Below are 13547 nucleotides of genomic sequence, written 5' to 3' on the forward strand. Positions count from 1 at the left end.
AAAAAAATATTCATTTGTCTGTTACATATTCGGGTGAAATTCACCAATTTTTGGGTGTGATATACCCCTGCTCTACCTAGTAGACAGGTAAAAAAAAATCACTAATTTGTCTGTTACTTTTTGGGTGAAAGTCACCAATTTTGGGCTGTGATATACCCCTGCTATACCTATTAGACAGTTAAAAAAATTCACTAATTTGTCTATTACATTTTCAGGTGAAATTCACAAATTTTTGAGTGTGATATACCACTGCTATACCTAGTAGACAGGTAAATAAATTTCACTAATTTGTCTGTTACATTCTCGGGTGAAATTCACCGGCCACATTTACTAATCTTTGCTCAGGGGGGCCCTCATGGTGTGGTGTGGAATGGTCATTTTTTACTAAGGAATATAGTTTAACCATTTATGTGCAAAAGAGAAAAAAAGAAGTCAGCTCCAATCAGATATCTGCACATAGACCAAGACTCTTGGTCTATGTGCAGATATCTGATTGGAGCTGACATAGTGACTTCTTTTTTTCTCTTTTGCACATAAACGGTTAAACTATATTCATTAGTAAAAATGACCACTCCACACCACACCATGAGGGCCCCCCTGAGCAAAGGGTGACACCAGCCATAGCAACGCCACTCCCTTTATCTGTAAGTCGCTGGAGTGCACGGCAGGCTCGCTTTTCTGAAGGAAGTGGAATTGTGAACTGTCTGAACTCTGAATGGCTGTATAGTCAGTAGTGGCATGTGACACATGTGGCAATAATAATGTGTCTGCTGGCCTGCAGCCTGGTAAAGACCTGTGTCATGTCATGTGTGATGTGCATCCCAATTATGCCATACATACGTGTACAGATACTGGTCCTGTATTCCTGTGAGGCTGCAAGGCAGGGGTGTGGTGTGGACCACTTATGAGACTGCATGTGCTTAGGCTTCATGCACATGGCCGTTGTTTGGGTCCAAATCCATTGCTCCGTTCCGTGGCCCCGCCAAAAAAATAGAACATGTCCTATTCTTGTCAGTTTTGCGGACAAGAATAGGCATGTCTACAATGGGACGCCCATTCCGTTACGCAAATTGCAGAAGGCACACGGGCGGCTTCCGTTTTTTGCGGACCGCAAAAAACGGCACAGTCGTGTGCATGAGGCCTTACAGTCCCTAAATAAATAATACTGCAGTAGTAGTTCACTACTCTACGAGGTGTGTGGATTTTTTTTTTGTGTGTGTTGTGGTGGAGGGCGTGATTGCATGCTAGGGTGTGTGAAGGCGGGATCCAGGGGGCACAAGTAAATTCTTGCACAGGGTCCAATCAATATTAAAGACGGCCCTGCTGATGGGTCTTCCCCCTTCAACTTCTGGGTCTCCAAATTGGGCACATGACCTGAGCTTGCCCTTCATGCCTTGGAGGTGTTGGCCTGCCTTGCAGCCAGTGTATTGTCTGAACGTTTGTTTAGCACGGCTGGAGGGGGTTATCACAGGTTATATTTCCCAATGTTTTGGGGTGTACCCTAATGTAAAAAAATAAATTAAAACCAAAAACCAGTGTATGCTACATTCTCCTCCTCCTCCACCGCCGCTTCCACCTACACCGCCACGTCCACTGCCTCCTCAACCTCCTACTCCATATGGACCTCGTCCTCCTTGATCAAGATTATTATTTTTTATTTTTAAATATTTTATGTTATTTGAAGTCATTTCCCTATCCACATTTGTTTGCAGAGCACATGCCAGAATGGTTCGTCTAGTTGCAACTTTCTCTTCCATAGATACTTCATAGAAGAACTTGTCGTTCTCTACATTCCATCCCAATCCAAGTACGTTCTGAACTGGAAGATGATCATAATTGAGTTCTACATTCTTCATTGTTGCTGCACATTCAGAGTCACTGATGGATTCCAGTACCTCTCTGTTGTTTGAGATGAATTTGTGAAGGCACAAGTTTCCTCTTGCGCATAACTCTTGGCTTTCTTTCACTAGTTTGATTGCAGATTCTGTGGACTTATACGACCATCATCTACATAAAAGTTTTTCTATAGAAAATTTGCTGCTGATGAGCAATACTTCATACCATAATTGGCGCAACCTGGAGACAATGCTGCTCCAAACAAGTGTACTTTCATTCTATATTCTTCTGGCTCTGTATCTGTATCTCCATCTTCCCACCATAGAAACCTCAGGAAGTCTCTATCTTCATTCTTCACATTAAACTGGTGGAAAATCTTTTCAACGTCACACATGACCGCTACGGGATACTTTCTGAATCTACAGAGTACTCCAGGCAGATCGTTTGTAAGATCTGGTCCATTTAGTAGATGATCATTCAATGCAACACCATTGTAATTTGCTGAGCAATCAAATACTACTCTAATCTTATCTGGTTTATTTGAGTGGTAAACACCTTGATATGGGATGTACCACACTTCTCCTTCTTTAGGTTGGTTATTAACTTTCTCTGCATTTCCTTCTTTGAGGATGCCTTCCATGAATTTCAAATAATCATTCTTGAGTTTGGGATATGTTCCCAACCTTTTCTTCAAACATTTAAATCTTACTAGAGCAAGATTTATGTTGTTTGGCAGATGAGGACGCTCTCTAAAAGGTAAGGGCATTTCAAGATGACCTTGTTGATTCTGCTGAATACTTTCTTCTAGAATGTGTACGAACTTTATGTCTTCTTGAGATACACTCTTCTTTAGAACTTATGTCTGTAAAGTCGGATTCAAGGATCTTGAGTACTTTCGCTGGACTTACAGTTGGTAACTCTTGGACAGATATTCGATGACACAATCCTGCCACCTGTCTTGAGTTTGCGATCTGCTGTTTTCATCCAACAACACCCCATCCTAAGTCAGTTTGAACAGCGTAGGGTTCACCATTTCCTCCTGTGATTACCTTTCGTGGTACCAAGGCTTCGGGACAATTGTAAGCTATCAACAGTCCAACACCAAACTCCTTCAGCGGGGACGTTTCATGAGATATGACAGATAGGTGCTCCCATTTATTGGCTGTTTCACAGGTAGGTATGCGATCTCGATCTAGAGGTATATCGTTTTTTCTATAAGCTGGAGGTAGATCTAATGTGAAGTTTGAATGAAGTCCTCTAACTCTCAGTCCTTTGACCCTTTCACTGTTCACTAATGTGTCTCTCCCCGTCATTGTGGTGAGTTTGAGCTTCACTGGTTCTGTAGCCACTTGTAATTTCTTGAAGATTTCTTGATCATTGAAGGTGACATCACTCTGGGCATCCAGTAGTGCATAGGCGTATACCTTCTTGTTCCTCCTTTTAGGATTTGAAATGCACATTGCTTTCTCCTTTCCTCACTCTGCAAGAGAATATAGATACTTTCTTTCCTACCTCAGTATCTTTAGGTATTGAGGTTTTATCTTTCTTTGGACGGTCTTCATGTAGTGGTGTAGGATGGTGTCCTTTGCAAACGCTGCATGTGGCCTTTTTCTTGCACTTCTTAGTAACATAGCCTTTTCTTAGACATCCAAAACACAGTTGGTTATCCAGTACAATTTATTTATTTTTTATCTGGGGACTTCTCCTTCAATTGTTGGCACTTGTGTATGGAGTGGTTCTCTCCACAGAATAATATTTGAAGGTAGTCTGAAGATTTGTCGGTTCTGTCTCTCTACTGATCCCAGTAGTGACTTTGGACTTGCTCTCGTAGGTATCTGGACCTTTAGCTGCTTTGTTGGTTCCAAAGCTAGTTGCTCTTGCACATCTTATATCTCTCACAGACCTTCCTTCTTTCCTAAGGATTTTAAGACGTAAGATGCTGTTACTGGAATATATGCTATCCGTGCTTCTCTATTGATGAACCCAGAGACTTCTTTAAAACTTGGGAAGTCCTTATCTAGATCTAACTGTTCAGTCACATAGCAATACCATCTAGAAGCCACTTCTTCAGGTAGCTTAGTTAGCATCCTGTGGTTTTCTAGATAATCGTTCAGTACCGCTAGTCCTCGTACATGTGGGATGGCATTGCTGCCTGCTTGCAGGAAGTCAGCATACTTTTGGAGTTTGGAGTGTTCTTTAGTAGTGTTGATCACGAATATTCGAATTTTTATCGCGAATATAGGTACTTCAAAAATTCATGAATCTTTCGAATATAGTGATATATATTCGTAATTTTGAATATTCAATTTTTTTTTTAATCAGTACACATGATCCCTCCCTGCTTCTAGCTTGTGGGCTAATGAGAAGGCTGCAGTATATTTGACTTTAGAAGTAGTGTTGTTTGCGAATTTTTGTAATGCTAATTTTTATTGTGAATTTTTAAACTTACAACTATTAGACAAAGAAGATTATAGCACTATATTAGCTAAATTGCTCTATATTCGTTTTTTTCGAATATTCGCTATATTGCTATATATTCTTGTTTTAGAATATTACGAATATTCGAAAAAATGAAGTTATAGCAATATAGCGAATATTCGGGGAAAAAAACGAATATAGAGCAATTTAGCTAATATAGTGCTATAATCTTTTTTTTATAGTTGTCTTTTTTTTTCAATCTGAAATTCAGATCAGAAAAAAATTACAACTATTAGACAAAGAAGATTATAGCACTATATTAGCTAAATTGCTCTATATTAGTTTTTTGTTTTTTATATTCGCTATATTGCTATATATTCTTGTTTTAGAATATTACGAATATTTGAAAAAACAAAGTTATAGCAATTTAGCTAATATAGTGCTATAATCTTCTTTGTCTTAAAGTTGTAAGTTGAAAAATTAGCACAAAAAATTTGCATTACAAAAATTTGCATAATACATGATCATTACCTTGCTGATTTTTCAAGTAAAAAAAATCGTAGACTATAACAAATATTCGAATTTGTGAATATTGGACGAATATTCTACAAAATATTTGCTAAATTTCGCAAATTCGAATATGACCCCTGCCGCTCATCACTAGTTCGAACACGTGCAGCAGCCATTTTAGAAAAAATACAATTCGTTTTGATGAAGCAAGAGGAAATTCGACTTTGGTACGAATATAATTTTTCTTGCAATTCGGATCGAATTCCACTTTGTCAACTTTGATTCGCTCATCTCTAATGGGAAGCAGTAAATTTACTGTTCCACTTTACTGATAGAAGTTAAAAATAAAAATTCACCTGAAATCAGGGGCATTGTGCTTTTCATTCTGCATTGCCTGGGAGGGATTGACGGACACGTACTGTGAAATTGGGTGGGGCAGGGAGACCATACTAAATTTTGCAATGGGGCCCTGTGAGATCTGTGTATTTCCCTGTGTAAAGGACTATTCTTTGAGCACTTTTATGATACTGTTCCTTGTACACTATATGACAGTATTTTGTAGACACTGAATGATGCTATTATTTGCGCACTATATGGCTGTTTTAATTATCCAGCAGTATATCTATATTTTGACTTTTTATTAGGTATTATTAGGCACTATTATGTGGGTGCTGTTTTGTTACTCCCTTCATGACATATTTTTTCCATGTGTCCTGTTAGGACACATGAATCCCCACCCAGGAGCTATTTTTCTATTATATCATTTTTGAATGTATATCCTATAGGGAATAAACCTGAGTGGAGGACAGAAGCAGCGGGTGAGCCTGGCTCGGGCAGTATATCAGAATACGGACATCTACATCCTTGATGACCCTCTCTCTGCTATTGACGCTCACGTGGGAAAACACATATTCGAGAAGGTGGTTGGCCCCAATGGTTTACTAAAAAACAAGGTAAACTGAAGACCATACAGCTCTATTCTGTGATGTAAACCAGTGTATAAATGGAAATATCAATTCATAAGAATCAGCCAACATTATAATAACACCCACCTCAAATGTGCGAAAGCGCAGGGCTGTATCACTTTATGGTCATTATATGTGATCCGACAGTACTAGTCTGATGTAGCACATCATTCTATATTTTGCGTGTTTGTATGCTTATCTCTCCTCCTCTCTTCCCAGACCCGCGTCCTGGTCACTCATGGTGTAAACTTTCTGAAACACACCGATGAGATTGTGGTGTTGGTGAATGGTGGTGTTACTGAGACCGGCTCATATAAAACATTACTGGCAAACAATGGAGCTTTTGCAGAGTTCCTCAGGACGTACGCTAAGCAAGACAATACCAAGGAGTCAGAGCCTACAGGTAAAGTCAATCTAGATTATAGTTGTATTGTAGATATGAAATCTTCTTTTACAGATCATATACAATTCATGTCAAATGCATATGTATTTGTATCCTTTTAATTTAGACTTGGTATTTAAAGAAATCCTGCAAGTGAAAAAAAAAAAATATAGTATTTTCAATGCCAGCGACCAGGTAGAGATACAGAGAGGTCTCCCACTTAACCCTCCTCTTATGTTAGCTTTCTGTTACTATCCATGATGTTAACGGGTCGGTTTTGACCCTTGTCTTAAATCAGCCATAAAATACCCTCTGAACAATTATTTATCATCCAATTTGTTTCTTACCTCTTGGTTACCTTGTTAGGCTTCTTTATCCTTGAAAAGATTGGTTTTAATATTTTTGGTGTGACCCTTAGACCTTTCTTTTGATAGCATACCTCCCATGCTGCATATTGGAGATGATTACTCTGCAAGTCAGCAACTCTGAAATGTAATGGTCCTATGTTTCTTTACTTTATTTAGAGAAGCAGACAAGCAGGCAAAGAGATAGGCCCCTCCCCAACTACAGCTCACAGGGTTGAGAGGGGATTGGCTGTCAGTGTTACTAAGCAGAGAGAGTGTTTATGATTTCAGTTTTGGCACTTATTAGTATCCTATAATCCTATATTATAACTGGGTCAGAATTGAACCTAACACCATAAACGTCTTAATTTTAACCACAGTATTTTATAATTTAGTGAAAAGGATTATTTTTCTATTACATTGTTTAAATAGAGGTTCCTGACAAAGTAAAAAAAAATCTTGATGCAATAAACAAATTTATGTGATACTTATAGACATTCAAAACCGGAAAACAGGTCGGTTCTGACCCTAACATAAGAGGAGGGTTAAGAAAGACCTGTCACCGCTCCTGACATGCCTGTTTTAATAGCTTCATGCATTCCCCATGTAATAACAATTCTGGGACATCTATTCCTTTGGCTCTATGTTGTGTCGTTCCTTTATTATTTCTACTAGAAGTTATGAATGAATTGCTAGCAGTCTGCAGTAAGAGTACAGAGAGGAGGTAACCATTTGGAGGGAGAGTCCCTGCACAGTCTGACAATGGCAGCACTGATTGGATAGAGCGAGACTGTGCAGGGACACACCTCCCACTGGGTACCACCCCTCTGTACCCTTACTGCAGACTGCTAGCAATTTATTTATAACTTCTAGTAGAAATAATAAAGGAATGACACAACATAGAGCCATAAAATAGATACTCTAGAATTGTTATTACATGTGGAATGCATGAAGCTATTAAAACAGACAGGTCAGGAGCGGTGACAGGTCCTATTTAAGCATTCGCATTATTATATGCAATTTATATACCACACTGAGCCAGGATTATGTATACCTTACTATTCTTTGGTTTAATGGTGTATTCTGATAGGTAAAAGTTACCCCAGATCCACAGGACAGGGGATAACTATCAGAATGCTTGTACTGCTCTGATAAACAGTTTAATTTATTTATGTAAACAAGTTAGGATCTATAATCAAGGAGATTCCAACTTATTTTCCCCAAATAAAAAGCTAACAAGAGCTAGTGATTTGTGCTAAGTTGAAGACAAAAGGAAGAAAGTTGTATACAATATATATATATATATATATATATATATATTTATTTATTAATAATATTTCAGTGCAATAATAAAAATATATATATATATAATATGATAGAAAATTGGTGGCAATTAAAGAATAATCAAGATGCACCTAGGTTTTAGAGGAGGAAAATAAGAAAAAAATGATTTTAAACCTAAAGGTGTGCTTTTAGTCGGGTTTGATCTAATGGTGGTATGTGGATGGCACTGTTATGGGGGGGATCTGTGGATGACACTGTTATGGGGGGGATCTGTGGATGACACTGCTATGGGGGGATCTGTGGATGACACATATATAGCATCTTATGCTATATATGTGTCATTCACATACTCCCCCTCCATAACAGTGTCCCTGTGTAAATAGTGACCCCCAATACAGGAGGTGGAGGCCGGCAAATGGTGTTGAAATCGCGGTGGGGTCCGCTGCAGTCACTGTACTCTATTACACCGGGCCCCGCACATAGCGATATTCATATGTAAAGTGTAGGCAATCCATGTATAGCAATACTCTGCGGTAGCGCAATCCACCTAGTACTCACTATGAAACTCCCGTACTAACAGGCAGGCTGGCCGGTCACTCCTTCCACTTTATTAATGAAGCAGGTGGAGCATGCGAGTGACAAAGTGAGTGACCGGCCAGCCTGCCTGCTAGTACGGAAGTTTCATAGTGAGTAATAGGTGGATTGCGCTACCGCAGAGGATTTCTATACTTTACATATGGATTGCCTACACTTTACATATGGATTGCCTGCACTTTACATATGACTACTGCTATGTGGGGGGCCCGGTGACAGTGCCATTTTACCCCCACTTTTGGGGGAAAGAAAGTGCTTTTTATGGGGGCGAAAAATACAGTATATGCAATCAATAAGACAAAATAACCTATAGGATGTAGATATAATCAAACTGGTATCTTAGTAATAACAGACACAAAAGAAAACTTAAGATTGACACTTGATTTCTCACAGCGAACAGATTTTCCTGATTCAAAGTAAAGTTAGGCTTTCACCATCTGATGTAATATATATCAATTCAATTAGACTATATGACTAGAACTATAATCGGTTCTCTGGAGATCACACAATTGTATATATATCAATTGTATAGATTAATCTCCCTAGATTGAAAAGACTCAATTGATGCTGCAGGTACAATTGTCTCAAATCAATCTAGATCCTACAAAGAACAATATGGTCTGTTTGAATAAATATGTACATGTTTATATGGCAATCAGTTGCCTAATATAAAGACAAAAATGTATACTATACCAGAGAATCTGTCTGGAAGAAACCAGCGTCAATGTTCAAATTGGATTCAAGGTTATATTTTCCTTCTGATCTTTCCTCTCTCTTATGTGGCTTTGTCATCTTGTTGTGGCTTTCCTGGATTGATCTGATGGATCGATATGATGTAATGGCCTCCCGCTGTTTCCCCTCATACTATCTTTTATCTAAATCTAGGACAATGCTATAAATATAGATAAGAATGACAATTAGGCTTGCTACTGTCAGACATTTAATCAACTAGAACGATATACAATTTGAGACAAGCTCTTTCACAGGACACGTATCTCCTTATCAAATCAAATCAAATCCAATAAGCTTTATTGGCAGGACTAAATACATTTTAGGGAAATAATTGGGTAGGGTTGGGGGATAGGGACATATACAGGGTGGGGGTGTAGGAGTCTATGGTATATCAGGCTCCTCTCAGTCTATGGCAGGCAGTAATATATTGTGCTGCTGTGGCCGCTGTGTTCTCCTCTTCCCCTAGCAGTATCGAGAGTCTCTCTTCCTCCTCCATGGAGGTGAAGTCTGGGCAGAGATCAGACAGTCTCCTGAAGTGAGTCTCCCTCACTGCTGAGTATTTGGGGCACCACAGCAGGAAATGAGCCTCATCCTCCACGGCCTCCTGGTTGCACTGCTGGCCCAGTCTGCTCTCACTGGGCATGTACCTCTGTCGGTGACGCCCCGATTCAATGAGCAGGCTGTGGGTGCTCAGTCTGTACCAGCTCAGGATCTGTCGGTCTTTTGGATTGGGGAGTTTCTCCAGATATGGGGCCAGTTTGTACTCCCTCTGCAGGCTCTGGTATCTCCTTATCTGTGCATTCTTTAGACATGTAGTAATTAACTTCAACCATTCTTGTTCACACACATAACAAGTCTATATTGGAAACCTGACCTAATTCAACACACCATGAATATATTTTGATTACCAAAAATTAATTCTAATTGATTTCAGTTTCTTAGAACATAACGTGTAGGATAAAATATATAATGCACAATATAATCACTTTATAGCTATATACTCCATACAATGCATATAAAGTGTATCCTCTTCTATAAATTGGGATGATTTTATTTATTTTTTTAGCACATCAGTCCATGGTTTTGCAGGGGCCTGCATGTTTTATGGTACATCTTTACCTCCCCCATCCAATTTACAACCTGGGAATTGTTTAGGCAAGCATTCCTAACTTTTTAGTCAGTGATTTTCTGTCTTGAGAAAGCTTGAACTCACACTGCCCTTTCAGAAAACAGACAAGATGGCTACCAGAATGTCCATATACCCATCTTTAAATGTAATCCGTATAGAGGCTTTGATAACATTGATTCCTATTCTGCTTAATATATCTGACAAATCCCCCCCCCCCCCCCCTTTTTCCCATGTTAGTCAAGTGCACAACTTTAGACATAACTGGGAAAAAGGTCAGAAGAAATATCATGTCCATCAAAATATATTTTTAATGTGAAAGAAGTCTGGATAAAGGAAAGGTATTGTCTTTCCTGGAACTAAGTCCATCAATCTTTCTATGATGATGATGTATAGTCTTGTGTACACGCAGTCTTACCCTTCAGGCCTCGATGCGCTTAGCTGACTAATTCAACAGGGAGGAAAAAAAGAAGGCATGACACTTTGCCATGGGCCACAAAGGCCTAGAGAATAAGGCACCTATTCCAGAGACCAATTTCCTAGCACTTATCAAATGGAGAGTCAAAAAAAAAAGGGGAGGAAGGAAGGGATCTCAAGGTTTAAAGGGTTCAGACGAGATATAGAGAATGTGAAGAAAACAATTTAATAAACGTGGGGAAAAAGTATCTTTAAAGTAAAAGAACATTACCAACCGTGAATTTATAGACTAAGATTTAAGAAAACCCCCAAAATTATATAAACCAAATAAGTGTTATATAGGAAGATCAAACGCCTGTTTGAAAAGAAAGGGTTTCAGTGCACGTCTGAATGAGAGAAGACTGGGAATCATTTTCAGGGCCAGAGGTAGGTGGTTCCAAAATCTGGCCCCTTGAGCCGAAAAGGATCTACCTCCACGTCTGATCTTGTTAACTTGCGGGATGTTAAAATTCGCAGAGTTACTGGACCTAGACCATATTAGTCTTTTATTTGTATCAAATATGTTAGATCCTAGAAAGGTACATCATCACACGGATCCTGTGTTCAATGGTCTTGGCATGCAGGTTAGAGTGGAATTCGGCATTAATCATGCCATTATTATCGTGAGCTCTGCCAAACTATAGGCATTCTTGAGAACAGACTATAATTCCCTGGGACTCTAATTGGATTGAAATTTCAGGGAAAATATGGCCCTTCTTGCACCAGTAGCTGACCTATAAGGACCGAACTCTGTTTTTATTTCTGAAACAACCTCTGACCAGGTATCTATGCCCATATCATAGAGAAAATTAAAGAAATACCTGTGTTATGGCTCAAACACCCAGTAAATGAATTCAATTTTCTGCTTATCACGTTCTAAATGTAGGGTCCCATTTGCCTCTTCATAGGTTTCTATATGATTTACTATAGAAGGTGATCCTTTCTTAGTAAAGAGACCCACATTTTCTTTTCAAAACTTGATAACCCCTGTCATGTCAACCATAGGCTGATTGACTTTCTGTGACAAACTTTTGGGGGGCTTAGGAGGAGAGATGGGTTTTAACTTAGGAAGAGAATGTTCTTTAAAATAAATTTGTGTCACGGTGGGGACTGGGGAAAAACCCCCACCGTACAATGTCAGGTATAAAGAGGAAGCAGCTAGTCCAGGGCGCCGAGATCAGGGAGCAGGTCACCTCCTATTGCGTCCCTAATCCTCTCCCTAACTCCTAACTGTATGAGCGGACCTTGATGGTAGGATGGAAACCTTTGGCCCTGAGTCTTCCTGAGAATCCCTCACAAAGGAGCAGGGGAGAGTCGACCTGTTCTTCACAGACACGGATGAACAGGAGTCTCAAATGGCCTAGCAGCAGGGAAAGGAAAAGACCATATGCAGCAACAGAGTCGGCAGGTAAGAACACCAGAAACACACTTACCTGCCGCAGCCACCACGACTGGAACCCATGCATAAGTACAGGTGCCCACACACCTAATAGGACACCGTACAAACAACACCACACACAGGTATCCAGCACTCCTGATACTGCCTGGGCCCCAAACAGCAAGGTGCACGGCAGCCCCAGGCAGCACTGCATGCAGACTTATGGTTCACCCCTCTGGGAAACCAACCCCCTTCCGGAGGGACAACACACACAGGGAAACATCTTGCACACATGCAGGGACAAACACCAACAACATCCCAGACATGTAATAACAAACAAGACGTACAACAAACCCTGAACATAAACCCACACCAAACATATAACATGTGAGGTAGGGTACATAGGGGATGCAAGGGAGACAAAGGAATGACATTGCAGATGACGTTGATATCCTACAAGGTGGCACTCAAGGACTGGGCAGATAGAATACCCTGGACTGGAGCAGAGCTCTAGCACCAACGACAGCTGAAGTACAACTGACTCCAGCCAGGAAGCCACAGGAGATAAAACCCAAGTGACCACAGCCAGTCAGGGAGTTAACCCTAACAGCACCAGACAGGGGGAGCCTACTTTCACTTGTGCATTGCGTGAAAATTGCAGAAAGCTCTATATTGTGCGTTTTTCATGCAATGCAGGCCCCATAGAAGTGAATGGGGATACGTGAAAATCACAAGCATCCGCAAGCAAGCATCCACTTGTTCTCGCTGCTCGGCTCTCTTTGAGGACCTGGGTGGAAAAGGACTTTTGGTGGCGTCACTGCGCTCATCACGTGGTCCATCTCCATGGTGATGGACCATGTGATGAGCGCAGTGACGTCACCAAAGGTCCTTTTCCTCCCAGGTCCTCAAAGAAGAAGAAAGAAGTCGAGCCGGGCAGCGCGAACAAGTGGATGAGGTGAGTTTAATTATAATTTTTTTTATTTTTTAACCCCTCAATCCCTAATTTACTTAGCATTCTGTATAAAGAATGCTATTATTTTCCCTTATAACCATGTTATAAGGGAAAATATTAAAATCTACAGAATACCTAAACCAAACCTGAACTTCAGTGAAGAAGTCCGGGTTCGGGTCTGGGTACCGCATTCAATTTTTTCTCACGTGCATGCAAAATGCATTGCACTCGCACGGGAAAAACTGAAGAACGCAACGCAATTGCATACAAAACTCACCCCACTTGCAGGCAAAATCGCACGATTTTACCGCAACGCACCCGCATCCTATCCAGCCCTCACATGCAACGCCCCGTGTGAAAGAGGCCTTACACTACTAGTGGGTTTTTCCTGTCTGAACTGCAGAGATGCTGCATCCTGGCTATTTAACTCCTGTTGCAATCTTATATTAGCATTATACAGACTTTCACATTCTTTTTCCAGATCCAATTTTGACTTATTACATTCTAACGTCTCATTAGAAACTTGATCCAAATCCTTTTTTAGACCCTGGATCATTTCTCTATTGTTGG

At 40.1% G+C, this 13547-nt stretch overlaps 1 protein-coding gene across 1 annotated transcript in view; it reads left to right on the top strand.

Annotated features, from left to right (window-relative positions):
* The window catches only part of LOC122923585 (ATP-binding cassette sub-family C member 2-like), a 92578-nt gene that overhangs the window by 41396 nt on the left and 37635 nt on the right, over nt 1-13547 (top strand). The window contains exons 10-11 of the mRNA XM_044274440.1: nt 5550-5717; nt 5949-6132. Coding sequence (XP_044130375.1) covers nt 5550-5717; nt 5949-6132 — 352 coding nt within the window. The remainder of the gene's footprint in view (nt 1-5549; nt 5718-5948; nt 6133-13547) is intronic.

The sequence above is a fragment of the Bufo gargarizans genome, unplaced genomic scaffold, assembly GCF_014858855.1.
Source record: "Bufo gargarizans isolate SCDJY-AF-19 unplaced genomic scaffold, ASM1485885v1 original_scaffold_1766_pilon, whole genome shotgun sequence".
Taxonomy (NCBI): domain Eukaryota; kingdom Metazoa; phylum Chordata; class Amphibia; order Anura; family Bufonidae; genus Bufo; species Bufo gargarizans.